At 45.1% G+C, this 27,261-nt stretch overlaps 1 protein-coding gene across 1 annotated transcript in view; it reads left to right on the top strand.

The window, feature by feature from the left end:
- Positions 1-27,261, top strand: part of WBP2NL (WBP2 N-terminal like) — a 965,291-nt gene that overhangs the window by 816,747 nt on the left and 121,283 nt on the right. The window contains exon 7 of the mRNA XM_044075333.1: positions 14,138-14,214. Within this exon, the coding sequence (XP_043931268.1) occupies positions 14,138-14,214 (77 nt within the window). The remainder of the gene's footprint in view (positions 1-14,137; positions 14,215-27,261) is intronic.

Below are 27,261 nucleotides of genomic sequence, written 5' to 3'. Positions count from 1 at the left end.
GGATGTCTCTACCTTGGATGGGTCTAGAGCCGCTGTGCAGGCACTGGCTTCTGAGGGTGTATTCAGGCCTACAGACATTCAACATTCATATTAAACCGACGCCATCGATTTCCTCCAGGCCAAAAACTCACACTACGCCTAGAAAACCGACGACCAAACTGCATGCTCAGGCCCATAGGCCTCAAAAACAAATGCTTAGAATGGCTGAAGACCTTATTACCTTAATTAGGGGAAGCCAGCCTTCCCCCTCTAAGAAACCTAGAACTGAATTTCTTTCTGATTCTTTCTGATTCTTCTGATCAGGAATCTGATTTTTCTGCTCCTTCTGATTACCAGGATTTTCCCTTATCTACTTATGAGGATTCTGATGCAGAGGATTCCATTCCCACTGCCTCCCCTCCAGAAGATTTTTCTTTCCGTTAAGCCTTGCATACTCTTAGGGAGCATTTCCACTGGGAAAGCCAGGATTACTCTGAGTCCAAAGAGAGAATTCTTACTCCTGCCTCAACACAGGCCTTTAGCTATCCCTCCTGTTCTGGACATTGTAGATGATGCTTTCTTGGAATCTAGCCTTACCCTAGACACTTCACCTCCAGCTCCCAGAAAACCTGACAGGTACTACAGAGTACCTGACTCTCACAAGTTCCTCTTCAAGAATCCTTCTGCGGATCCAGAGACCATTTCCCAAGGACCAAAAGGCATTAAGGCAACTGCTGCCGAAAATCCTACCCCTTCTGATAGAGATTCTAGAGCCTTAGACAGATGGGGTAAGAAGGTATACACTTCTGCTACTTTGGCCATTAGAGCTTTAAATTACCAGTTTCATATGTTAAAGTATCATCAGCATATTGTGGGACTACTTAAACAGAAAATGATGTTGATTCCTGACTGTGCTGAACACAAAGCATTGCAAGATTTAATGCATTCTGCAGAACAAATTGGTAAATATACTTTGCAATGTGGTTTTGATGCTTTAGAAGCATCTTGCAGGTCTGCAGTCACTGGGTCTGTACTTAGAAGGCATGCTTGACTTATGGAACAAAACCTGCCAGATCATGTTAAAGCTAAATTACTGGGTGCTCCCTTAAACCAAGACTGCCTTTTTGGTAACAAAGCAGAAGTCCTCAAAAGGATGGAGGAAAAAGCTAACTCTATGCAAACTGTTAAAGATTTCCTACAAGTACAGCCTCCCAGATTCGGTAGGCATTGGCCTTCCAAGAACTGGTCCATGTTCATCGTGCATACAGCTGCAGTAATCACAGATGGGTTTTCAGCCGTCAGGCGGTCCCTCGGTCGGCCGAATTCCAAAGTCTTGGTCCGGCGGTTGTCGCTTACTCTTCTGAAGTCAGGAAGGCCAGAGTATATAAGACACAGCCGACGCCATGTTCTTCAGTCTTTTTGCCGCGGTGCCCGGCAGAAGCAGTTCAAGTGCCGGTCGGCCAGCTCCTGATTTACGAAAATATTTGGAACCAAGTCTTCATTAAAGCTAAGTACCCCGTTGGGGAAACTTTTCTTGCCTCAGACCGATGTCAGAAAAAGTTAATAATTGTATTTCTTGTGGGAAGCAAGTACCGCATAAGGATTTCCATTCCTTTGCATACCTTGTTTGGGCCCAGACCACGGCGTCTCGGGCTGTCGCTTTTGCTACCTTCAATAAACGCACTATCAAGCGTCGGGCAGAGTTTGCCCAACACTTTTTTGGTAGAGCTTTTGACTATAAAATGTCGTCGGACTCTCCGACTACCGTTTTATCCAAAAGCAAAGGAAAAGGACCGACACGCGAGGCCAGCGGTCTCCACCGACACCGCCGAAACAGGCTACGTGGTCGGTTCTCAGCGAGACGCCTTTGCAGTCCCTGACTACCGGCGACCTCCTTTGGCGGTGTCTTCTGTACCGAGACCGCTGGGTCATCGGCCCTTTCCCAGACTACAACCAAGCCCGGCTTATGTCGAACCTACTAATGTGGACAGATCCACCTCCACCCATGGTGTATTTAGGCCTTCATCTTCTTTTCTATTAAGGCCTTTACTAAATCCAAAGCAGCCAGGCATCACACTAGGCCTGCTGCTCAAGGCCCATCTCCTGGACCCATGCCTAAGAAACAGATGCTTAAAATGGCTGAGGATCTAATAACTCTCATCAGAGGTTCTCAGCCCCTCCTGACAAGAGACCCAGAGTGGAGGAAGAATCCTCTCTTCTGATCAGGGATCCATTTTATCAGAGCATTCTGATGCAGAGGAACACTCTTACTCCCTTTTGAGGATTCGGATGCAGAACAGTCCATTCCTTCTGTATCCCCCTGAGGATTTTTCTTTTGGGAAACCTTGCACACCTTGAGGAACACTTCCATTGGGAAGGCCAAGACTTTTCAGATTCCAAGAAAAGACTTAGGGAATTTCTTTGGTTACCTCAGCACAGACCTCTGGCTATACCCCTGTTTTGGAGGTACTGGATGATGTCTATTCGGAGGCTTGTCTTAATCCTGATTCTCTGCCTCCTGCACCAGTAAAGCCTGATAGATATTACAGAGTACCCAGTTCTCACCAATTTCTTTACAAGGGCCATAATGCTGACCCTGAAACCATTTCACAAGGCCCTAAGGGATTAAAGGCCTCCACTGCCAAGAATCCACTTCCTGCAGAAAGGGAATCTAGATCTCTAGAAAGGTGGGGTAAGAAGGTATATACCTCGGCCACCCTAGCCATGAGGGCCTTAAACTGCCAGTTTCATATGATTAAATATCAACAGTTCCTGTTATCACAATTAAAAAACAAAATGTCTCAACCTGAACAACCAGATTAAAGAGTTACAGGATATGATGCATAGTGCGGAACAAGTGGGTAAACACACCTTACAATGTGGTTATGATGCCCTAGAGGCCTCCAGTAGAGTGGCTGCTACAGGATCAGTCATTCGCAGACATACCTGGCTTAGGGAACAAAATTTGCCTGATCATGTGAAAGCTAAACTTCTTGATGCTCCTTTACAAAAGGATGTACTTTTTGGTACTAATGCTGAGGATATACTACGAAAAATGGAAGAAAAAGCCAAGTCTATGCAAACTGTCAAAGCTTTCTTACAGGTCCAGCCACCACGATTTAGCAGGAATTGGCCTTCAAAAAACTGGTCTTTTCCAGCCACTGACAAGCCCCAAAGAGGTAGATACAGACGCACAAGGGGCGGAGGGCAGTCACAAGGATCATATAGAGGCAGACAATGGCAATCTCCAGCACCAAGAGGTGGTGAAGACAGTGCACAACAATACAGGAAGCAAACCCAATGACTCCCTCATTTCCATGCCAAGCAAGTCTCAGCTGGCAGCACCTTTGGGAGGGAAACTAGCATTATTTGCAAACAATTGGCATATTGTCACAACAGACAAATGGATTTTGGACATTATAAACAGAGGCTACAAATTTCAATTTCACACTCTTCCAAAAATGAAAGGCATGCCAAACCTACCACAAAATCAAAGGGTAGAGGCACAACTGCAAATTTCAAAGCTCCTAAACATGAGAGCTATACAAAAGGTACCTACGCACCAACAAGGTCAAGGTTTTTATTCAAGACTCTTCCTGGTACCAAGAAAAGGAACCGACTGGGGACCCATTCTGGACTTATCCATCCTAAACACATTTCTACTCGTACCAAAATTCAAGATGCTCACATTACAGCAACTTCTTCCCATGCTGGGCAAGGAGTTTTGGCTGGTAACATTGGACCTCAAGGAGGCATACCTGCATGTCCCAATCAGACAAAGCTGCAGAAGATACCTCAGATTTCTTGCAGGTTCAATCCACTATCAATTCTCTGCATTGCCCTTTGGCTTATCTACTGCGCCCAGAGTATTCACAAAGTGCCTGGCATCAGTGATTGCCTATTGCAGACTTCAAGGGATACAAATTTACCCTTATCTGGACGACTGCCTGATCCAAGCGGACAGCAAACAAATACTACTGGAACATCTGGCATATGTGACACGGTTACTGCTTCTCTGGGATACACCATCAACAAGGAGAAATCAAGGCTAACACCATCTCAGAAAATAACCTTCCTGGGTGCCAGCTTGGACACAAACACCCAGATGGCATACCTACGTCAGAAAAACAAGGGCAATTATCTCAGTACTACAAAACACTAGCAAAAAGTACCAGGCTTACTGCAAGGAAAATCCTGCAGGCTCTGGGATTCATGGCATCTTGCATTCTGCTAATCCCATGTGCAAAGCTACATATGAGGAAACTTCAATGGTACCTAAAAATCTATGGTCTCAACACAGTCACAGCTTGGAAGCAATTATACCAATAATTCCATGTCTGCAAAAGGAATTTCTATGGTGGGCCCAAGCATGTCAAGTAAACACAGGCCTTCCATTCTGCAAGCCTCAAGCAAAACAAGTCATAACCACAGACGCTTCAGATTACGCCTGGGGGGCACACATGAAGGACAGGTGCATTCAGGGCAGATGGTCCTAAAAGGAAAAGCACCTTCACATCAATCAAAAAGAAATGCTAGCAGTAATAAATGCAATTACAGCTTTCAAGGACTTCCTGCAGCCAGGACAATTACTGATAAGAACAGACAACACCACAGTAATGTGGTACATAAACAAACAAGGAGGAACACACTCATACCCCTTGTGCAGACTAGCCATGACTCTTTGGAACTTGGCTCTGGAAAGACAAATCGGACTTCAAGCACAGTACTTGCCAGGACTGGAAAACACACTGGCAGACACTCTGAGCAGGAATATGACAGATCCACACGAATGGAAGCTGCATCCACAGGTGTTTACGGAGATAATCCAAGCGTGGGGAGGCCAGACATAGATCTTTTTGCCTCCCACAGGAACCATCAATTGAAAAAGTTTTGTTCAAGGACCTTCCATCCAAAGGCCTGGAAAGTGGACGCCCTTTCATTCAGTTGGGTAACATGGACAGTTTATGCATTCCCACCCCTGCCTCTTCTGCCCAAGGTGCTTTTGAAAGCAAGAACAGACAAACCGAGGATGATACTGATTGCTCCAGACTGGCCAAGGCAACACTGGTATCCACTCCTGAGGAGCCTAACACATACTCCTCCCTGGTCCCTGCCTCTAATACCTCTTCTGCTGGCAGAACAGCTACAAAACCCTTCACAGTCAGCTGAAAACACTCAACCTCGCCATGTGGAAAATTCCTTAACACCACATCAGACTCTACTCCCAAGGAGGTGCAGGATGTCATTTTGGAGGCCAGAAGACCATCTACAAGAAAAGCTTACTCCAAAATCGAAGCGGTTTTGCTGCTGGAATGAGAAAAGAAGACAGGACCCTAGAAAATTGAACTTGCCTCAGGTTTTACAGTACCTAGCTGAACTGCTGAACAGTGGACTTTCATTTTCTTCCATTAAAATACACGCCTCAGCCATTTCTGCAGAATACAACACGGATCCTCCTTTATTCTCTCACCCTCTCTTACGGCAGTTCCTCAGAGGGGCTAAGAATATAAGACCTCCAAGGAAGCAACCAATACCAGCCTGGGACCTTAATTACATGCTAGAAAAATTACCATTGCCTCCCTTTGAACCTGCTGCCTCAACAGATCTGCAATATTTGTCCTGGAAAACAGCTTTCCTTCTGGCCATCACTTCAGCTCGTAGGGTTTCTGAACTACAGGCCCTCATGGCGGTGCAGCCCTTCCTCATCTTCCATCAGGATAGGGTTTCCCTTCGTACTAATCCATCTTTTATGCCAAAAGTGGTATCCAGGGTAGCCTTAAACCAAGCCATGCACCTACCTACCTTTTATCCTAACCCTCAAAACAAAGGGGAAAGGCTGCTTCACTCTTTAGACATCCATAGGCAGCTACGTTACTATTTGGACAGAACAAAGTCCTTCAGGAAATCAGAACAACTTTTGTGTCCTATGCCGAGGGGCTCAAGGAAACCAGTTACCAAACAGACCATTTCCAAGTGGATTGGCCACTGCATACAATTTTGTTACTCCTATCATGGGAAATCTGTCCCTACTGGTATCAGATCTCACTCCACCAGGGCCACAGCCACCTCTACAGCCTTCCTCAGAGGTGTGCCTACTAAGGATATTTTGGAGGCAGCCACTTGGAGTTCTGTACATACCTTCACAAAACACTACCACCTGCCCTTATACTCCAGAACAAGAGCAGGCTTCGCCACTGCTGTTTTGCAGGGCTTTCTGGCTCAACCCAGTTCCTCATAGTACCTACCACCCTATGCATAGCTTTGGGACTCTACCCATCTGTGATTACTGCAGCTGTATGCACGATGAACATAGTACAGTTTTGTACCTACCATAAATGTAGATATTCGAGTGCTAATACAGCTGCAGTACAGGTTTACCTCCTCCTTCCCCTCTTGGTTAGGGCATGGGGCCTAACAACCTCTTCATACCTCCTGACTGGGTTATCCTGTTATGTTTTATTTGCTTGCTTACACTGATTTTGCATTACATTGCATTGCTTGCATATGTGGATAAGCTTTACTTATGTATTGCCTTCCTTTTGGGGGCACCTGACATCTGGGGCAAGAAAGACTGAAGAACATGGCATCGGCTGTGTCTTATATACTCTGGCCTTCCTGACGTCAGAAGAGTAAGCGACGACAACCGACGCCGGATCAAGTCTTTGGAATTCGGCCGACCGAGGGACCGCCTGACGGCTGAAAACCCATCTGTGATTACTGCAGCTGTATTAGCACTCGAACATCTACATTTATGGTAGGTACAAAACTGTACTTTTCCAGTCCCTTCCAGGCCTTCTTAGTCCAAACCCAGGAACAGCAGATCACCTAGGCTACAGTCTCAGGCTACGCACAGACCTAAGCAGTGGGGGGCTCCCACTTCCAAAGCAGGGAGTAGTAAGCCACCCCCTACGGAAAAATGGCACAATAACTTAACCTTTAACCCTTCCAAGCCCTGCTCAACTACCTGCTCCCTTAGGAGGAAAGCTCGCCCTGCATGCAAAAGACTGGGAACTCATTACTCAGGACAAATGTGTTTTGAACATAGTCTCCCAAGGATACAGATTCCACTTCCACACACTACCAACCCCAAATGGTTGGCCAGACCTACCCCCAAATCAGTGGTTGGAGGCCCAACAGCAGGTCCCCTCTCTTCTCAGTGTCAGGGCTATTCAGCCTGTCCAAGCAGAACAAAGGGGACAAGGTTTTTATTCAAGACTTTTTTCTGGTACCCAGGAAAGACAACTCCTGGCATCCTATCCTAGACCTCTCTATTCTCAGCACATTTCTGTTGGTTCCAAAATTCAAAATGCTAACTCTTCAACAGGTTCTTCCTATGTTAGCCAAGGATGCCTGGCTGGCAACCCTAGACCTAAAGGAAGCTTACCTGCACATCCCAATAGGGGAATCTTGTAGGAATTACCTACGCTTCAGGGTAGGCTGTATGCACTATCAGTTCTCTGCACTTCCCTTTGGCTTATATACTGCGCCCAGGGTATTCACAAAGTGTCTAGCTCCAGCCATTGCATTTTGCAGGCAGAGAAATATTCAGATTTACCCATACTTGGACGATTGTCTGATTCAGGCAGAAAGCCAGGACTTGCTATTACAACACCTGGCATTCGTAAAGAAATTTCTAACCTCACTGGGGTACACCATCAACGAAAATAAATCTCACCTAGTATCCTGCCAACAGATTGTATTACTGAGAGCAAGCTTGAACATAACTTCCCAGATAGCATTCCTCACTTCGGAGAAACAAGTTTATTTGACAACCTACTTCAAACTATTGGCCACAAACCCCCAGCTATCTGCAAGGAAAATACTGCAAGCCCTGGGGTTCCTGGCCTCTTGCATTCTGCTAATTCCATATGCAAGACTGCATATGAGGAAACGCCAATGGTATCAACATTCTCAGGACCTGGAAACAATGATTTCTATCATTCCTTGTATGAAGACAAAGTTCCTTTGGTGGGCAGAGGCCTGCTACCACAACAAGGGACTCCCTTTCACTCTACCCCCTGCCACCCAAACCCTAATTACAGATGCATCAGACTATGCATGGGGGGCTCACATGACAGGGCAGTGCATTCAGGGCAAATGGAACCAGAGAAAGATGCACCTGCATATCAATGAAAAAGAAATGTTAGCTGTACAAAATGCTTTGACAGCCTTCAAAGACTGTATTCTTCCAGGACAACTATTGGTAAAGACAGACAACACCACAGTTATGTGGTACATAAACAAGCAGGGGGGAACCCACCCGTACTCTCTCTGCAGACTAGCTATGGCTCTGTGGAACACAGCCTTGAGCAACCAAGTACATCTACAAGCGCAATTCCAGCCAGGCAAACGACTTAAGCAGAAATCTCATGGACCCACACGAATGGAAACTAGAACCAAAAATATTCAACCTCTTGAGGAACAAATGGGGGACTTCAGAGGTAGACCTGTTTGCCTCCCCTCAGAACTACCAGTTGAACAAAGTCTGCACAAGAACTCCCCACAGCCAAGCTTGGAAAGTGGAAGCCCTGTCTTTTACCTGGGAAAGCCTCTCAGTTTATGCCTTTCCCCCTCTGCCTCTCCTCTTGAAGGTTCTACTAAAGATCAAACAGGACAAGCCAAGGACAATACTGATTGCACCAGACTGGCCACTCCAGCACTGGTACCTCCTCTTGTGCAATATGACACCGCTGCAACCATGGCTCCTGCCTCAGACCCCTTCCCTGCTCTCCCAGCAGGCTGGTCAGATTCTGCACCCTCAGCTTCAAACCCTGAACCTTGCAGCCTGGCTAATTCCTTGAGCTCTCCTCTAGCTTCATTCAGTAAGCAGGTGCTGGATGTCATTCTGGAAGCAAGGAGGCCTAGTACTAGAAAATCCTGTGCTGAAAAGTGGAAAAGATACTGTTCCTGGAGCCAGGCTCAGGGGATGGGCGCAACTGTGCCCAGCTTACCTCATATATTCTACAGTACTTAACAGAAATGCTCCACAAAGGCCTATCCTTCTCGTCAATTAAAATGCATGCCTCTGCCATTTCAGCACATTATAATACTGCACCACCCCTCTTCTCTCGCCTCTTGCTAAAACAATTCCTTAGAGGGGCCAAAAATTGAAGACCCCCAGGACAACTCCCACTCTAGCCTGGGACCTTAACTTTGTATTGGAAAAGCGCACCCCCCCCCCCTCCTTTGAGCCAGCTGCAACAGCAGAGTTGAAATTCCTTTCTTGGAAAACAGCCTTCCTTCTAGCCATCACTTCAGCAAGAAAAGTGTTTGAATTACAGGCCCTCATGGCAGTGGAAGCCTTCATTATCTTCCATGCTGACAGGGTTTCCCTTAGAACTAATCCTTCCTTTATGCCCAAGGTGGTGTCTAGTGTGGCCTTAAATCAGTCCATTCATTTGCCTACTTTTTTCCCTAATCCACAAAACAAAGGGAAATGAATACTGCACTCTCTAGATGTGCACAGACAACTTAGATTTTATTTGGACAGGACAAAGCCTCTCAGAAAATCTGAACAGCTGCTAGCTGGCTTTGATGCAGAGGGGAAGGCCATTTCAAAGCAAACCATTTCCAAATGGGTAGCACATTGCATTCATTTCTGCTACAAGCACCATGGAAAACCTACCCCACAGGGGATAAGATCTTATTCCACCAGGGCTGCATCTACCTCTGCAGCTTTTCTCAGAGGAGTCCCTACCAGGGACATCCTAGGAGCTGCTACCTGGAGCTCTGCACATACCTTCACCAAGCATTACATGCCTATCTTTTCTAAATCCAGAGCTGGATTTGCCACTGCAGTCTTGCAGGGCTTAATAGCTGGTCCTAATGCTCTTTAACTTCCTCCTCCCTTCCTTAGCTTTGGGAATCAACCCAAATGTGATGACTGCAACAGTGAAATACGAATAACATAGTACAGTTGTGTACACTTACCATAGATGTAGATGTTTAAGTATATTCACTGTTGCAGTCCTGGTTACCATCCACCAGCCCCCTGACTTCTCTTGGCTCTACCTTTCCTTCTTGTTTTTTATGTTTATTTTTTCTGGTGCATTTGCTTTTTGATGGGGATGTACCATACCATATAATTGCTTCCTGTTGTGGGGGCACCTGACATCTGAGGCAGGAAAAACTGCTGTAATGGCGTTGCTGCATGTTTTATACCCCTTACGACCTGACGTCATGGAAGACGAGACAGCATCCGACGCAGAAATCTGAAGACTTAGATATTCAGGCCGGCTGAGGGCTACCTGCAGGCAGATAACCCAAATGTGATGACTGCAACAGTGAATACACTCGAACATCTACATTTATGGTAAGTGTACACAACTGTACTTTCTGTGGCTGTGGGGGTATTGGATAAGGTCACCTCCCAGCTCTCCACCTTAAATTTAGTAGTAAACTCCTCCATGGCACTCATAACCTATGCAGCTGATGGAGCGAGTAGGGCAGGGAGTTCAGGAATTTTCCTGAGGCGGCATTCCTGGATGCACTTCTGTAACTTTGCAGAGCCCTTCACGTCTTCCTTTGTTAATGCCCTCTTCGATGTCTTGTCACTATTCGGGCCTGAAGTGAAAGACACACTAACACTAGCAGTCCTGGTTTCCATCCCTCCAGCCCCCTTTTTTCTTCTGTTTCCTTACAAGGGACATATTGGTATTTACTGTCTACTGGTGGGGTTCTTCCACCAGAACCTGGCTGCTACTTGGAGGCTCTTGACAGGTTAGGGCAAGAAAAACTGATGTAATGGCACCTGCTGCCTTACTTTATACTACTGACGACCTGACATCAGTCCTGAAGAGACAGCAACCAACACAGAAATACTAAGCCTCTGATATTTGGGATGGCAGAGGGCTACCCTGGCAAGGATAACGCAAATGTGATGACTGCAGCAGTGAATACACTCTAACATCTAAATTGATGGTAAGTGTACACAACTGTACTTTTTGAGCTCTGCATTTTGGTATCACTACAGCCCCCAGAGTGTTCACGAAATGTATGGCAGTAGTCACGGCTCACTTGAGGCGCCTAGGATTCAGACTGTTTCCGTACCCAGATGACTGGCTCCTAGCTGCCATCACCGAACATCTACTGATAAAGGCGAGAGATGCCACATTGAAGCTCTGCTGTCATTTAGGAATCACAATAAGTTACGAATAATCTGCCTTATTGGCATCTCAATGCATCATTTTTATAGGAGCAGACTTAGATGCTTCAAAATGATAGTAAAGCTTCACCCAGAAAGAGTACAAACCCTTCAGCATCAGGTCATCAGTCTACTGTTCAAAAGGAAGGTTCAAGCAAGAACAGTTTTGAAAGTATTAGGGACCACGGCAGCAGCAGCAATAAACTTCATCCCATTGGCACAGCTGCACATGAGAACTCTACAGTGGCTGCTGTTCACTCAGTGGTCTATGCAGGAACTACCCATGTCCCACCAGATCATAACAGAATCTTGCAGAAAAGACTTTTATTGGTGGCTTCATTCGACTCATGTGACCTTGGGTCAGCCATTTGCTCTCCCACAACCTTTAGCCATGGTGACCACAGACTCTTCCCAGATGGGGGGGAGCATTATCTGGGAAAGACAGTCCAGGGCACTTGGCGAGATCCCGAGGCCCATTTGCACATCAATGCCCTAGAGATGAGAGCAATGCTCGTGGCCTTGCAAGCATTTCACGACTCTCTTCCACTGGGAACTATTCCAATTCAGACAGACAACATGTCAGTTGTATGGTATGTAAACAAGCAAGGAGGAACCATATCTTACCCCTTTTATTGAGAGGCTCTGAGAGTATGGCAGTGGGCGACCGCCTCCCAGCACTTTCGGATAGTAATGCATATCCCAGGGAAATCCAGCGTGATAGCAGGCAAACTCAGCAGGGCTATTCTGATGCCTCACAAGTCATCCATAAAGCAAGAGATGGTGGAAATGATTTTCTGAAAATGGGGCCAGCCATGCTGCGATCTTTTTGCCAAGTAGGTACTAGGCTATCGGGCCTGGGGCCTATACAAGCCCAGCCAAAAATGTACTCTGGCTTTTGCCACCCAAGAAAATTTTCCTGTGTTCGACAGTGGCACAGGAAAATAATTTGCTTGGGTGGCAAAAAGCCAGGGTACCTTTTTGGCTGGGCTTGTATAGGCCCCAGGACCGATAGCCTAGTACCTACCTATGAACGTCCATGAATGCCAAATGCAGCAGCTACCTTGCCCTAATCCCCCCCCCCCCCCCGGGAGTCACCAAGGGATGCACTTGTACATGATTGGCCCTCTGGTTTCCTCTACGCCTTCCCTTCCTTCCCCTCGGTACCCAAAGTTCTTCAGAAAGCCAGTGTATTGGAAATGACCTTAATACTTATGCCCCTTACTGGCCTCATCAAATCTGGTTCCCCTTCCTGTGGCCTCATCTTCAGGAGGAGCCTTGGATTCTGGACCCAGTTCCAGATCTTCTGACCCATCCATCGGGACTGCTCCAGCCATCTCTTCAAACCCTCAAGTTGACAGCATGGCTGCTCCAATTCCAAACATAGCCAGGCTACCTGACCTTTCACCTTCAGTGCATCAGATCCTGATTTCTTCTCTTAAAGCTTCTACGAGAAAGTTATATGTCAGCAAATGGAAAAGATTTTCCTCCTGGGTCTTAGAAAATTATATTAACCCTTTCTTTGCACCTATATCTTCTATATTGGAGTTCTTAGCAAAGCTATTTCATGAAGGAGCAGCTGCAGCTACTATTCGAGTTCAATTAACTGCGATCTTTAATTTACATTTAGGGGAAACGTGGCCAAATGTTATGTCCCACATACTTTGCAAAGCTTTTTTGAGGGGTACCATTCTACTAAGACCGCCCATTAAACCACCTCTACCCCCATGGAACCTCAGTTTTGTATTATCCCGTATGATCCTTCCACCCTTTGAACCTGCATCATCCTGTGACCTGAAGTTCTTAACCTGGAAGGCGATTTTCTTAGTAGCTATAACTTCAGCTTGAAGAGTTTTGGAGTTAAAAGCACTGTCTATTAATCCCCCATATATACTATTTCACAAGGACAGAGTCTCACTCCATTCAAACCTGTCCTTTTTACCAAAAGTATGCTCGGAATCAAATCTGAACCAATCTATAGACTAGTTTTTTCCCTAACTATGGCAATAAGGCAGAGTATATGTTACACCAACTCGATATTCATAGGCAGTTACGTTTCTGTTTGCACAGAACAAAGAACTTTAGGAAGACTGACCAATTATTTATCTCCTTCTCAGGTCAGAAAAAAAGGTGCTCCAGTTGCTAAGACCACTCTTTCCAGATGGTTGTCAGATTGCGTTACATTTACCTACAAATCCCAGAACAAACAACTTCCCAACAAAGTAAGAGGTCATTCTTCCAAAGCTATGTCTACCTTTTCTGCCTTATGGGCTAAACTGCCAATCAATACCATTTGTGCTGCAGCAACATGGGCAAGACGTCATACTTTTATTACTCATTACAAAGTTGATTTGGTCTCCAGGGACAGGACCTCCTTTGAATTCACAGTTCTGAAGAATATTTTCCCTTGAGCCACCCAAGAAAGATGGTGCTAGGAATGCTGTCCTAACCTGCTAAGAATGAAGGCGAGATAGGACAACATCACATAAAGAAGTTATGTACTCACCATAACGTTCCATGTGTGTTGTCCCTCTAGCCTTCATTCTTAACATCCCACCCTCCTTCCACCATCCTTTGGCTCCTGGAGGACTGAGAGGATTTAGTTGGTGTCTGATGTTTCTCAGACCCTCTTCTGGGTTTGTAAACTTTTATATGTATATATTAGTATACCAGCAAACAAGATTTGGGGAATTCCCTAGTGCATCATGGGATAAGGGTGTAAGTCACAAGCTACTTGAAGACCTCAAGCTTTTGCAAACCGCCTAGTTGGAACCGAAGATTGGTTCCAAACCCAACCTACTAAGAATGAAGGTGAGAGGGACAACACACATGAAATGTTATGGTGAATACATAACTTCTTTTTTACAGGTGAAGTACCAGTCTCATTCCCAATTTAAGGAATTTCTGAATTTTTAGTGATGGCTCACTGTACCTATTGCATTGTTAAGATAGATTTTACTTCTCTTCAAAGTTGATTTTCTTTGACTGTTTTCTGTTCTTTTGTCTTTTCATTTTCAGGGTGTCCAAAAGCAGCTGAAGCAGCATCAAGTGCATATTATAATCCGATGAATCCTCACAATGTTTATATGCCCATGGTAAGAATATGCATTTTATTATAACTATTAAACGATAAGGTACCACTTGGTGTGAAACACAGCAAGCACTCAACCACTTCCAATAATCAATTCAGTTTGTTTTAAAACACAATTTATTCCAAAGAAAATAACTTAAAAAATGGGTTAAGCGCTTTCATCCCTCTAATTATTGGGACTTCTTCAGAACCATTGTACCACAGGTTAAAATTAGTTTATCTAGATTACCCTATGCCATTCCTTTAATTGTCTTCATAAAAGTGACCATGCTTCTAATACAAAAATATATATATATAAATCAAATATAAAACCTTTGTGAACAAATCCATCTTTCTTGCGAAAGGTAGCTTCTGAGTCCAACATAAACCAGGTCATAAATCTACCAGTTTTCTTTCCTAACTTTTCAAATAACGGAGAGCTTATGACTTCGTATGCAACTTCACTTTTATCTTCACAGAACCAAAGACTTCAGGAAATCTGACAAGTTTTGTTTCTTTTTCCCCTATCAGATTGGGCAAACCAGGATACAGAGTTACATTGGCCAGTTGGTTAACTAAATGTATTTCCTTTGTTTGTGGTAAAACAAGGTTTATCCTTGCCAAAGCCCCCCTAGAGCTCATTCCACACAGTCTGCGGCAGTTTGTTCAGCGTTTTGGTCAAGGGCTTCCTTGTATGACATTTGTGCGGCTGCAACTTGGACTATTTCTCACATCTTTATCACTAATTACAAATTAGATTTGATATCCAGGAACAGAGCAGCCTTTGGCTTTGCAGTACTCTGGAATAGCCACTTTTTAATTTCTCCAAATCTTTTGGGTTTCTAATACCATGACAGGAATAGACCCCCATTCCTAAGTTAAAGTACGATTAAAGTTCATGAAATTAGTATTGTTTCACTCTTTGATGTCAGCCAAAAGTGCTCTTTGCAGCACCTGCAGTGTGCCCAGTAATGACTCCTCCTTCAGTTTGTACGGAGTTACATGTATTGGTCATCATCATCTTTCGGCTTTTCCCATTAGGGGTCGCCACAGCGGATCATCTCTTTCCATTTCTTCCTATCCTCTGCATCTTGCTCTGTCACACCAACCGCCTGCATGTCCTCTCTCACAACGTCCATAAACCTTATCTTAGGCCTTCCTCTTTTCCTCTTACCTGGCAGCTCCATCCTTAGCATCTTTTTCCCAATATACCCATCATCCCTCCTCAGCACATGTCCAAACCAACGCAATCTCGTCTCTCTTGCTTTGTCTCCAAACTGTCCAACATGAGCTGACCCTCTAATATACTGATTCCTAATCCTATCCATCCTAGTCACACCGAGTGCAAATCTTAACATCTTTAACTCTGCCACATCCAGCTCTGACTCCTACCTTTTTGTCAATGCCACTGTCTCCAACTAATATAACATAGCTGGTCTCACTACTGTCTTGCACACCTTCCCTTTCACTCTTACTGGTACCCATCTGTCATCACTCCTGACACTCTTCTCCACCCTTTCCACCCTGCCTGTACTCTCTTCTTCACCTCTCTTCCACATTCACCATTACTCTGAACTGTTGATCCCAAGTACTTAAACTCGTCCACCTTTACCAGCTCTACTCCCTGCATCCTCACCATTCCTCTACCCACATATATTCTGTCTTAGCCCTGCTGACCTTCATTCCTCTGCTGTCTAGAGCAGATCTCCACCTCTCCAGAGCCTCCTCAACCTGATTCCTACTCTCACTACAGATCACAATGTCATCTGCAAACATCATAGTCCACGGGGCCTCCTGTCTGATCTCATCTGTCAACCTGTCCATCACCACTGCAAATAAGAAATGACTCAGAGCTGATCCTTGATGTAATCCCACCTCCACCTTAAATGGATCTGTCACTCCCACTGCAGTCCTCACCACTGTCACACTACCCTCGTACATATCCTGTAACACTCTTACATACGTCTCTGCCACTCCCGACTTCCTCATACAATGCCACAACTCTTCTCTAGGCACCCTGTCATATGCTTTCTCCAAGTCTACAAAGACACAATGCAACTCCTTAGGATTGTAGACTCTTTTTTTATAAAAATCCATTGCTCTTACTACTATTGGAACTGTCTGGGTATATTTCTTCCACATTGCACTCGTTTCTGCTTGCATATCCTGATATTTTATGACTTTGTGTCTCCCTGTATGCAGGACACTGTAGTCCCTGCGTGTGGCAGTTTCAGTGATCAATGCTACTTCTGTCTTCTTTTCCTGGACCACTCTATATGGTTTTCTAGCATCTATCTTTTGAACTGTTGGTAATGGGTGGTCCCATGTGATGTAGACTTCATAATTTTCTGTGATGCTTTGTGGCTCATATTTCCAGTGTTTTTCAGCCACTTCAGTACCATAATGTATGCACAATCCCCAGTGCAACAGTCTTGCCACATTATTTCTTTCAGTATACAGTTCTTCTGCCATTAGTATGTTGCAACCAGCAACGAGGTATGCAACTGTTTCCAATTTTGTTTTACAAAACCTACATTTGTCTGTTTCTCCCACATATTGAGTAGATTTTGTAAACCAATATGTACGTAGCTCGCTATCTTGGGCTGCCAATATTAACCTTTCATCTCTTGGTTTAAATTCACCTCTCCTTAACCATTCCTTCCATGAGGGCCTCCCAAGGTTAAAGTAGTTGGGAACTCTGTCTCGCCTACCAAGCCCGTAAGGCATAACACTCAAAAACAGCAAATTTTCTTGTCATTGGAGACTCCACAGTGAGACACACGGATGTCGCACTGACCAGGTTGGACAAGGAGAAAGTTGTGATCAGCTGCCTGTCCAGTGCCAGATTTGTCAGATCACACCTGCACTCAGGTCTGTCAGCAACAAATACCATTATTACTCGGTCATAGTTCATGTTGGAGTGAACGACTTGAGACGTACCTCAATGGACTATATAAAGGGAGACATGATTGAGCTCTCTGAGTATGTCTCTAGCCTTGAGCAACATACTACCCCTCACCTACAATACCACAATATAAACAAAAATGATGAATTTCAGTAACTGGCATAGTTTTTGGTGTCATTCAAAGGGGGTCCAGTTTCATTCAGCCTGGGAAGTCATGATCGACAAACCTCGCTGCTTTGTCAGAGAAGGCTTGCACCTGGCACCGCTAGGCTTTTGGCTGCTGGCAAAGGCTCTTGCCTCCCCCATATTGCCTTTTTTAGGCAAGGTCTTGAAAACAAACTTACCGACATGAAATTTGCCAATCATAACAAAATAAGGGTCATGCTGCTAAATGCTAGGAGCTTAAGCCAAAAACTGCACACCCTGGAAGCACTTCAGTCACTGGAAGATGTAGGTGCCTGTGCAGTCATAGAAGCCTGGTTCAAGCCCTCCGAGAGTATCCCAGCCTTGCAAGGTTACAATGCCTTCCAGACCTTCAGACTGCAAAATGAACACGCGAGAACCAAAGAAGGTGGTGTTTCTGTTTGTATTGGAGATAAATTCACCTCCCGTCTCATTAGACTGGAAAACTCCATGGAGTTACTCTAGGTTCAGGTGACTGGGGGTAAGATCCCCATTCAAGGCATAGCCAGAAGTTCTTCGTGTTTCACTGTTACAGTCATCACACTTGGGATGTTCTTCGTGTTTCACTGTTGCAGTCATTACAACTGGTACCTTCTCAAAAAGTTACATTCCTGGGTGCAAGCTTGAATACAACTGCCCAGATGGCTTATCTTACGCCAGAAAAGTAAATTCATTTGGTGACTTACTTCAAACAGGTGGCCACAAAAACCCTGCTATCTGCAAGACAAATTCTGCAAGCCTTGGGGTTCATGGCCTCCTGCATTCTTCTAATTCCATATGCAAGACTGCATATGAGGAAACTTCAGTGGTACTTAGAATTTAAGGAATCAACACTGTCACAGCCTGGAAACAATGATTCCTATCATACCTTGCCTGCAACTAGAGTTCCTATGGTGGGCAGAGGCCTGCCACCAAAACAAGGGACTGCCATTCACTCCACCCCCTGCTGCCCAGACCCTAACTACAGATGCATCAGACTATGCTTGGGGAGCTCATCTGACAGGGAAGTGCATTCAGGGCAAATAGAGCCCAAAAAATTATGCACCTTCATATCAATCAAAAAGAGATGCTAGCTGTACAGAATGCACTGCCCTGCCAGGAGTAGCCCTCAGTCGGCCCAAATACCAGAGGCTTAGCATTTCTGTGTCGGTTGCTGTCGCTCCAGGACTGACGTGAGGTTGTCAGTGGCATAAAATCAGGCAGCCGACACCATTACATCAGTCTTTCTTGCTGAGGAGTCCGAAGCAGAATCAGTTTGCACTAGTGCCAGTCGGCCGCTAACAGAGTTTCATTTCCGAATTGAAGTTGAAGTCTTCTAAAGCTAAGTACCCTATTGGGGATCCTTTTTTTTTGCTCTAACTGATATCAGAAAAAGTTAACAGTTGTCACCTGTGAAAAGCAAATACCACACAGAGACTTCCATTCTTACTGCGTCACCTGTTTAGGCCCAGACCATGATGTACCTCGCTGTCGCTTTTGTGCTTTGTTCAGCACCAAAACTAGATGTCATCAGGCCCTTATTGTAGCTAAATATTTTTGCTGTCTGTCCCATATTTCGATATGGCTTCGGTAAGCCATCTGACTACCAGTCTTCGGAAAAAACATAAGGATAAAGACAGAGACAGACCGCACAGGTCCAAAACTGCCGACGATGCATCCATTAAGCTAGTCATCAGTTCTCCGGTCCTCAGTGAGGTGCTTTCACAGCCCCTGATGCCCACTTCTGTGGATTTGCAGGCTGCTACCGAGATCCGGTCAGAGTCCGGTATGCCACGAGACTCTTCTTTAACTAAGGATCCTGCAGATGTCTCTACCTTGGATAGGTCCGGAGCCACTGAGCAAGCACCAACTTTCAAGGAATTTCTTCTCACTACTGATACTCGACACAAACCGACGACTTCTTTTGCGTCTTCAGTTCTTTCTAAAACTACCAAGTTTCTAAGGCCTAGGGTACGAACTACGCCTAAAAAAACTGATGACTCAAGCTCAGGCACCTGCTTCCATGCCTCACTCTCAAATGCTTAAAATGGTGGAAGACCTTATCATGCTTATTAGGGGAAGCCAGTCTTACCCCTTCCAAAAGAAAGAGACTTGTCTCCAGCAGTTTTATCTGACCAGGAGTCTGATGACTCTGAGGTTTCTGAATATGAAGACATGCAACCCCCATCTGCTTATGAGGATTCAGATGCAGAGGAATCCATTCTTTCTGCCTCTCTTCCAGAGGATTTTTCATTTGGTGAAACCCTGCATACTTTAAAGGAACATTTCCAATGAGAATGTCAGGACTATCCTCAGTCCAAAAAGAGACTCTGGGAATTCTTAGATTTACCACAGCACAGATCTTTAGCCATTCCTCCTGTCTTGGATGTTGTGGGTGATGTCTTTATGGAATCCAGTTTGACTCCTGACACCCTTCCTCCTGCTCCCAGGAAACCTGACAGGTATTAGAGTCCCTGACTATCACAAATTCCTTTGCAAAAATCCTACTGCTGACCCAGAGGTCATCTCCCAAGGACCTAAAGGAATTAAAGCAACCACAGCTAAGAATCCCACCCCTTCGGACAGGGAGTCCTGAGCTTTAGACAGATGGGGTAAAAAAAAGTATACACCTCTGCAACTCTTGCCATTAAGGCACTAAATTGCCAGTTCCACATGCTGAAATACCAGCAACATACCATGGAACTCCTCAAACAAAAAATATCTACCTTTCCTGGTTGTGCAGAAAATAAAGAATTACAAGAGCTTATGCATTCTGCATGCCAAGTTACTAAACACAACTTGTAACGTGGCTATGACGCCCTAGAAGTATCTTGCAGGCAGCAGTCAACTGGTTCTGTACTTAGAAGGCATGCTTGGCTTAAGGAACATACCTTGCCAGACTATGTTAAATCAAAACTGTTGGGCACACCATTGAACAAAGACAATTTGTTTGTCACCAAGGCAGAAGAGGTCTTAAAAAAGATGGAAGAAAAAGCTAAATCTATGCAGACAGTTAAAGACTTCTTACAGGTCCAGCCTCCAAGGTTCAGTAGGCATTGCCCCTCCAAGCACTGTTTTTTCCGGCCCCCTCCAGGCCAGCTCAGCCAAGACCTAGGGGAAGCAGAACCCCATACAGCAGTCCCAGGGAATGCAGAGATCTAAGCAATGGAGTTCCTCCACTTCAAAAGCAGAGTGCTAAGCCACCCCCTTATGGAAAGAACTCACAATGACTTTACACCTCCACCCCTTCCCTCTGCCCACCTGCTTGTGCCCTGCCCCTAGGAGGAAAACTCTCCTCCCATGCAAACAACTGGGCCTCTATTACCAATGACTGATGAATCCTCAACATAGTGTCCCTGGGATACAAATTTTATTTCCACACACTGCCAACCCCAAAAGGGTTCCCAGATCTTTCTCCAAACCAGTGGGCAGAGGCCAAAAAAACAAGTCCATTCCCTGCTGTCCATGAGGGCAATACAGCCTGTTCCTGCAGACCAGATAGACCAAGGTTTCTACTCCAGGCTTTTCCTGGAACCCAGAAAAGAGGGCACCTGGCACCCAATCCTCGATCTGTCAATTCTAAACACCTTCCTGGTGATACCAAAATTCAAAATGCTCACCCTCCAGCAGCTTCTTCCTATGCTTTCCATGGATGCTTGATTAGCCACCCTAGACCTAAAAGAGGCCTACCTACACATCCCAATCAGGGAATCTTGCAGGAAATATCTACGTTTCAGGACAGGATCTATGCACTTTTAGTTCTCTGCACTTCTCTTTGGCTTATCCACTGCTCCCAGAGTTTTCACAAAATGCCTGGCTCCAGCCATTGCTTTTTGCAGACAAAGAAGTATTCAAATTTACCCCCTACTGAGACGACTGCCTGACCTGTGTAAAGGACCTACTGACCTCTCTGGGGTATACTGTAAACGAAAAGAAATCAAAACTACTCCCCACTCAAAAATTTTATTCCTGGGTGCAGGCCTGGACACAACATCCCAGATGGCTTTCCTTACTCCAGAAAAACAAGCCAACCTGACAGGATACTTCTCTCAACTAGCCACCAGAACCCACTTAACCGCAAGGAAAATCCTGCAAGCTCTAGGGTTCATGGCCTCCTGCATTCTACTCATTCCATATGCCAGACTGCATATGAAGAAACTACAGTGGTACCTAAAAAGCATTTGGTGTCAACACTGTCAAGACCTGGAAACTATCGTACCTATAATACCCTGTCTAAGGAAAGATTTTCTTTGATGGGCAGCAGCATACAACCACAACAAGGGTTTTCCCTTCTCACAACCTCACGCCGCCCAGACCCTCACCACAATCTCATCAAATTATGCCTGGGGTGCACACCTGGACGGCAGGTGCATTCAGGGCCATTGGAGCCCAAATCAAATACATCTGCACATCAACCAAAAAGAGATACTAGCTGTTCAGCATGCTCTGACAGCTTTCAGACCCCTACTCTTCCCAGGGCCTGTAGTGATCAAAACAGACAACACCACAGTGATGTGGTATATCAACAAGCAGGGAGGAACTCACTATTATCCTCTCTGCAGACTTGCCATGACCCTTTGGCACACTGCTTCAGCCATGCAAATTCACCTGCTAGCACAATTCCTGCCAGGCTCCCTAAGCTCTCTGGCAGACAACTTAAGCAGAAACCTGCTAGACCCACACAAGTGGCAGCTAGACCACAGAACCTTCAACCTTGTAACCCAGAAATGGGGCACCCCAAAGGAAGACCTCTTTGTCTCTCACAACAATCACCAGCTTAGCAAATTCTGCACCAGGGAACCTCACAGCAGGGCCTGGAAAGTGGATGCTCTATCCTTCCAATGGGTAAACCTCTCAATCTATACATTTCCCCTTCTACCACTAATTTCAAGGGTACTGCTCAAAATAAGGGAGGAAAAACCGCCACCCCAGACTGGCCACACCAGCAGGTACCCACTGCTGTGCAGCCTATCACCCCTGCCACCATGGCACCTACCTCAGATCCCAACACTCCTGACCCAGAAGAATGGAGAATTCATGCATCCACAATTGCAGACCCTGAACCTGGCAGCGTGGCTTATTCCCTGACCTCTCCTCCAGCTGCCAGCCTAAGCAAACAAGTCCTGGATTTTACACATGAGGCCAGACGCCCCAGCACTAGAAAATTAAATGCTGACAAGTGGAAAAGGTTTTGCACCAGGATCCAGGCTAAAGGAGGTGAAACAGCACAGCCCTCCCTACCTCTCATCCTGGATTACCTAGCAGACCTACTTCACAGGGTCCTATCCTTCTCTTCTATTAAAATTCATGCCTCTGCCATCTCTGCTCATTACAGCACAGAGCCACCTCTCTTCTCACACCCTCTCATCAAACAGTTCATAAGATGGAGCTAACAATTTAAGGCCACCCAGAAGAACTTCTACCCCAGCTTGGGACCTTAACTTTGTGTTGGAAAAGCTCACCCTACCCCCCTTTGAGCCTGCAGCTTCAACACAGTTAAAATTCCTCTCTTGGGAAAACAGCCTTGCTTCTGGCCATCACTTCAGCTAGAAGAGTTTCAGAGCTACAAGCACTCATGGCTGTAGAGCCCTTCATCATTTTTCCATCCTGACAGGGTCTCCCTCAGGACTAACCCAACTTTCATGCCTAAAGTGGTGTCCAGTGTGGCTCTCAACCTATCAGTTCATTTGCCTACCTTTTTCCCTAACCCACTAAACAAGGGGGAAAGAATTCTGGATTCTCGAGATGTGCACAGACGGCTCAGATTCTACCTGGATAGGACTAAATCTTTTAGGAAAACTGACCAATTGCTAGTCAGCTTTGCAGCAGGGGCAGAGGACAAGGCCATATCCAAACAGTCTCCAAATGGATAGCACACTGCATCCATTTCTGTTACAAACACCATGGGAAACCGCCCCCTAAGGGGGTCAGGACATATTCCACCAGGGCAACCTCCAACTCTGCAGCTTGTCTCATAAGGGTCCCCTCCAGGGACATCCTGGAGGCTGCAACATGAACTTCTGTTCAGATCTTCACCAAGCATTACCACTTGCCTATCTTCGCCAAATCCAGGGCAGGCTTTGCAACCGCAGTCATGGAGGGCATCCTAGCCAGCCCCCAGTCTTCTTGACTGCCTCCACCCTTTTCTTCAGCTTTGGGAATCAACCCAAGTGTGATGACTGCAACAGTGAAACACGAAGAACATGGTACAGTTTTGTACACTTACCATAAATGTAGATGTTCGAGTGTATTCACTGTTGCAGTCCTGGATTCCCACCCTCCATCCCCCTTGTCTCTCTCTCTCTCTTCCTCACTTCTTACAGGGAATTTTTGGTGTTTACTTTCTACTGGTGGTGGTCTTCCACCATAACCTAGTTCCCTGTTTGGGGGCTCCTGACAGTTGGGGCAAGAAAAACTGATGTAATGGCTTTGGCTGCCTGATTTTATACCAGTGATGACCTGACATCAGTCCTGGAGCGACAGCAACCGACGCAGAAATACTAAGCCTCTGGTATTCGGGCTGACTGAGGGCTACCCCTGGCAGGATAACCCAAGTGTGATGACTGCAACAGTGAATACACTCGAACATCTACATTTATGGTAAGTGTACAGAACTGTACTTTATAGATCCTCCTCCATGGGTCATGACATTCGCAAAGCCTATTTGACCAAACTGCCATCAATCCAAAGATTCCCGAACACTCTGTGTATGGGGATTTGTTTTATCCCAACATCAATTGGGACACCTACTCTAGCCCTAACTCACTAGCACAAAAGTTTCTTGATTTTGTTAAATCAAATGCCCTGGAACAAACATACTAGATCTGGTCCTCACTAACATGACACAGGTGCACTGCTGCAACTGTCGGACACTGATTAGTTAAATCTGACCACAAATCAGTCACCTTCGAGCTGGCACTAACACCAGAACTCACAAAGGGCAAAATCGGACAAAAAAACTTCACCAAGGCAAACTATACCCTCCTAGGTGAAGGTATAAATGCATTCCACCCCCACCTGGAAGTGGTCACTACATATATTCATAGATTAGTACTAGGCTAACTGTCCTTGGGGGCCATTTTAAGCCTAGCCAATTACCTCATGTGAGAATCAAACCCTGCACCTTGTGTTTCTAAGGTAAGCACCTTAACCATTATGCCAACCTCCCACACCACAGCATACACTAAAGCCCTGTACAATCACTTGCATAAGTGCATAGACTCAGCTGTACCAGAAAGAATAAAAGCCAGAGCCCCAAGTAAAAACAAGCCTCCATGGTGGACATCCAGCATCAACAAACTGTACAATAAATGCAAAAAGGTACTGTCCAAGAAAACAAAGGCAAGGCCTCAGCAATGGAAAAGCACCCTCCTCCGCCTCAGCAGGCAAATAAGACATGTCTAATCTTCTAAGGTCTTCTTTGAGAAAAACTTAGCAAGCACATCCAAGGATAACCACAAGGCCTTTTACAGTTGTGTTACATACATACTAACCCCACAGAGACAGCAAACCTGATGGCAAATAGGTTTGATGAAAATTTCACTCCCTTTTCCCCTTTAAACTTATCACAAACCTTGTCCCAAACTTCCCCAACACCCTATATATCTAATGAGCAGGTCATTAAAGCCTTGTCCAATCTATGAGACCAGACAGCATCCCAGACTGCATTCTAAACTGACTAAAATATGAACTAGCATCACCATTAAGTACCGTTTTTAATCATTTCCCTCCACAAAGGTGGACTAGCAACAGACACAGGGAATTACAGACCCATAAGCCTGACCAACCTCATCTGTAAGGCCACAGAATGTATCGTTATCCACCTCATAAGTAAAAACATAGGCGATCTCCAAACCCTGGATCCAACCCAATTCGGATTTGTCAAGAGCAGATCCTGCCTGTTAAATCTGGTAGATTTCTTCGAAAATGTGACCATGGCCTTGAGAAGGGCAAATCTGTGCACACAGCAGACCTCGGCTTGGCAAAGGCTTTTGACACAATCCCACACTCGGTCTTTACCGATAAACTTAGCAAACTGAATGTAAATCCCTTTGTTGTAAGATCGGTTGCCAACTGCCTCACAAACCAGACGCTATCAAAGTGGGTGACTCCACATCAACCAGCAAACCTGTCACCAGCGGGCTGCCACAGGGGTCAATGCAGGGCCCCCGATGGTATATACTTCTCAGAAGTTTAGGCCAAAACTAAGGGGTTGTGCTTGAGCAAGTTTGTGGATGACTGCAAACTGGGTCCAATTATTAAATCCCCAAATGATGTCAGTATACTCCAGGAGGGTCTTATGCAGACCAACGATTGGTGTCTTAGTCAGGGTCTCAAACTGAATGCAGAGAAATGCATCGTCATCATTCCCTTCTGCAAAATCAATGTCCCTTCACACTATCAAATCAACATCAATACCTTAAATACCTACAAAGTGGTAAGGGATCTGGGATCACAAGTTGACTGAGACCTTAACTTTGACCACTATGTGTCTACTGTAGTAAGGAAGGCTTTCTATGTAGCAGATGTGATTAGTAATGGCATCTCCTCAAGAGCAAAGGAGGTTATAACCCCTTTATACTCTGCACTAATCAGGCCATAATTGAGTATAATGCCTCATTTAGTATGTACAATACAAAGCACATGCAGCACTTAGAGAGATCTCAGAGGTTTCTAACAAAGAAGATCAAGGGACTCCAGCACGTGTCTTACATAGACTGACTAAAGTCCCTGTTGCTACACTTTGTATCGTATAGACGAGTGAATTATGCTTAGCTTGCAGAGCAATCTCAGACCCAAACCTAATAAACTTGCTGCATATCTCTAAACAAAATGGGAATAGAGCTACCCATAGGACATGCTGGAGGAACAGATTTGTCTCCCAACGACTGCTCCGTCATTGCAAAAGGCTTACCAATTCATATGAAACAGAGTTACCTCTATAACACTGTTCAAAAGGAACCAGGACGAGAGGATGGGGCACCGTAAATTCTTACAGGGGATAGCGCTCACAACCCTCCTGGACATGGGCAGTTATTACTAAATGCAATTCTGGGTATTGATTATCATATGTATGATATTACATTTGGATGAAATGGCTAGGCTTGAAATGACCTCTGGGTCAGTAGGCTAGTCCTATGATCGGTTGACAAATGAATGAAAAGGACATCATCAGATTAACAAAAAAGTTAAGTATTCACCATAAGCATTTCATCTATGTTGTCCATTTACATTCTTTTTCAACTTCCTGCCCATCTGCCCCCTTCTTTTATTTCCGGAAAGGTCTAAGAGGTGTACAGGAATTTCTCTGAGCACCAGCTTCCTTTTTCCTTTCCACCTTTATCTTGTATAATAGGTTGTCTCTTTGCATGTAGGGACAGCAAACTCGATCTGAGGTGTTTTACGTTGGTGGTGCATTATGGGTAAATGGAGCAGCTTGAAAGCTCTTGGCCACTTCTTCCAGATCATCTGATCCAAATTGGATCAGAGTCTCGAATCTGAACCACATCATATGAGGAAGAGTGAAAATGGACAACACAGATAGAACATTATGTTGAGTACATAACTTTTTTTATAATATTTTTTAGCATTTTTCAGGGTGGAAAATCAGACTGTGAACAGCTTTTGAGTGTTAGACAGTGAGGTATTTGTAACCAGTGTGTCTGTTTTAGTTCCATGCAGTGATGGAGGTTAGAAATCATATCAAATGCAAATTTAGCAATTTTGTTGTATCATTTTTCAAGCATGGTAATGATTATTGTTGCCAATGTGTATTTTGTCTAGGCCCAAAGCACAACATGCCAGTCTAGTGTTTAGCAGGGCTTTAGCCAGAACACATTAAGGAGAATGGAGCATTCCCTTCAAAACTATGTAGAAAGGATGTGATGACTGCAACAGTGAAACACGAAGAACATGGTACAGTTGTGTGCACTTACCATAAATGTAGATGTTCAAGTGTATTCACTGTTGCAGTCTTGGTTACCCTCCCTCCAGCCCCCTTTCTTC

This window comes from Protopterus annectens, chromosome 1.part1, assembly GCF_019279795.1.
Source record: "Protopterus annectens isolate FY-2018-M chromosome 1.part1, PAN1.0, whole genome shotgun sequence".
Lineage (NCBI taxonomy): Eukaryota > Metazoa > Chordata > Ceratodontiformes > Protopteridae > Protopterus > Protopterus annectens.
This window is presented reverse-complemented; position numbering and strand designations above follow the sequence as displayed.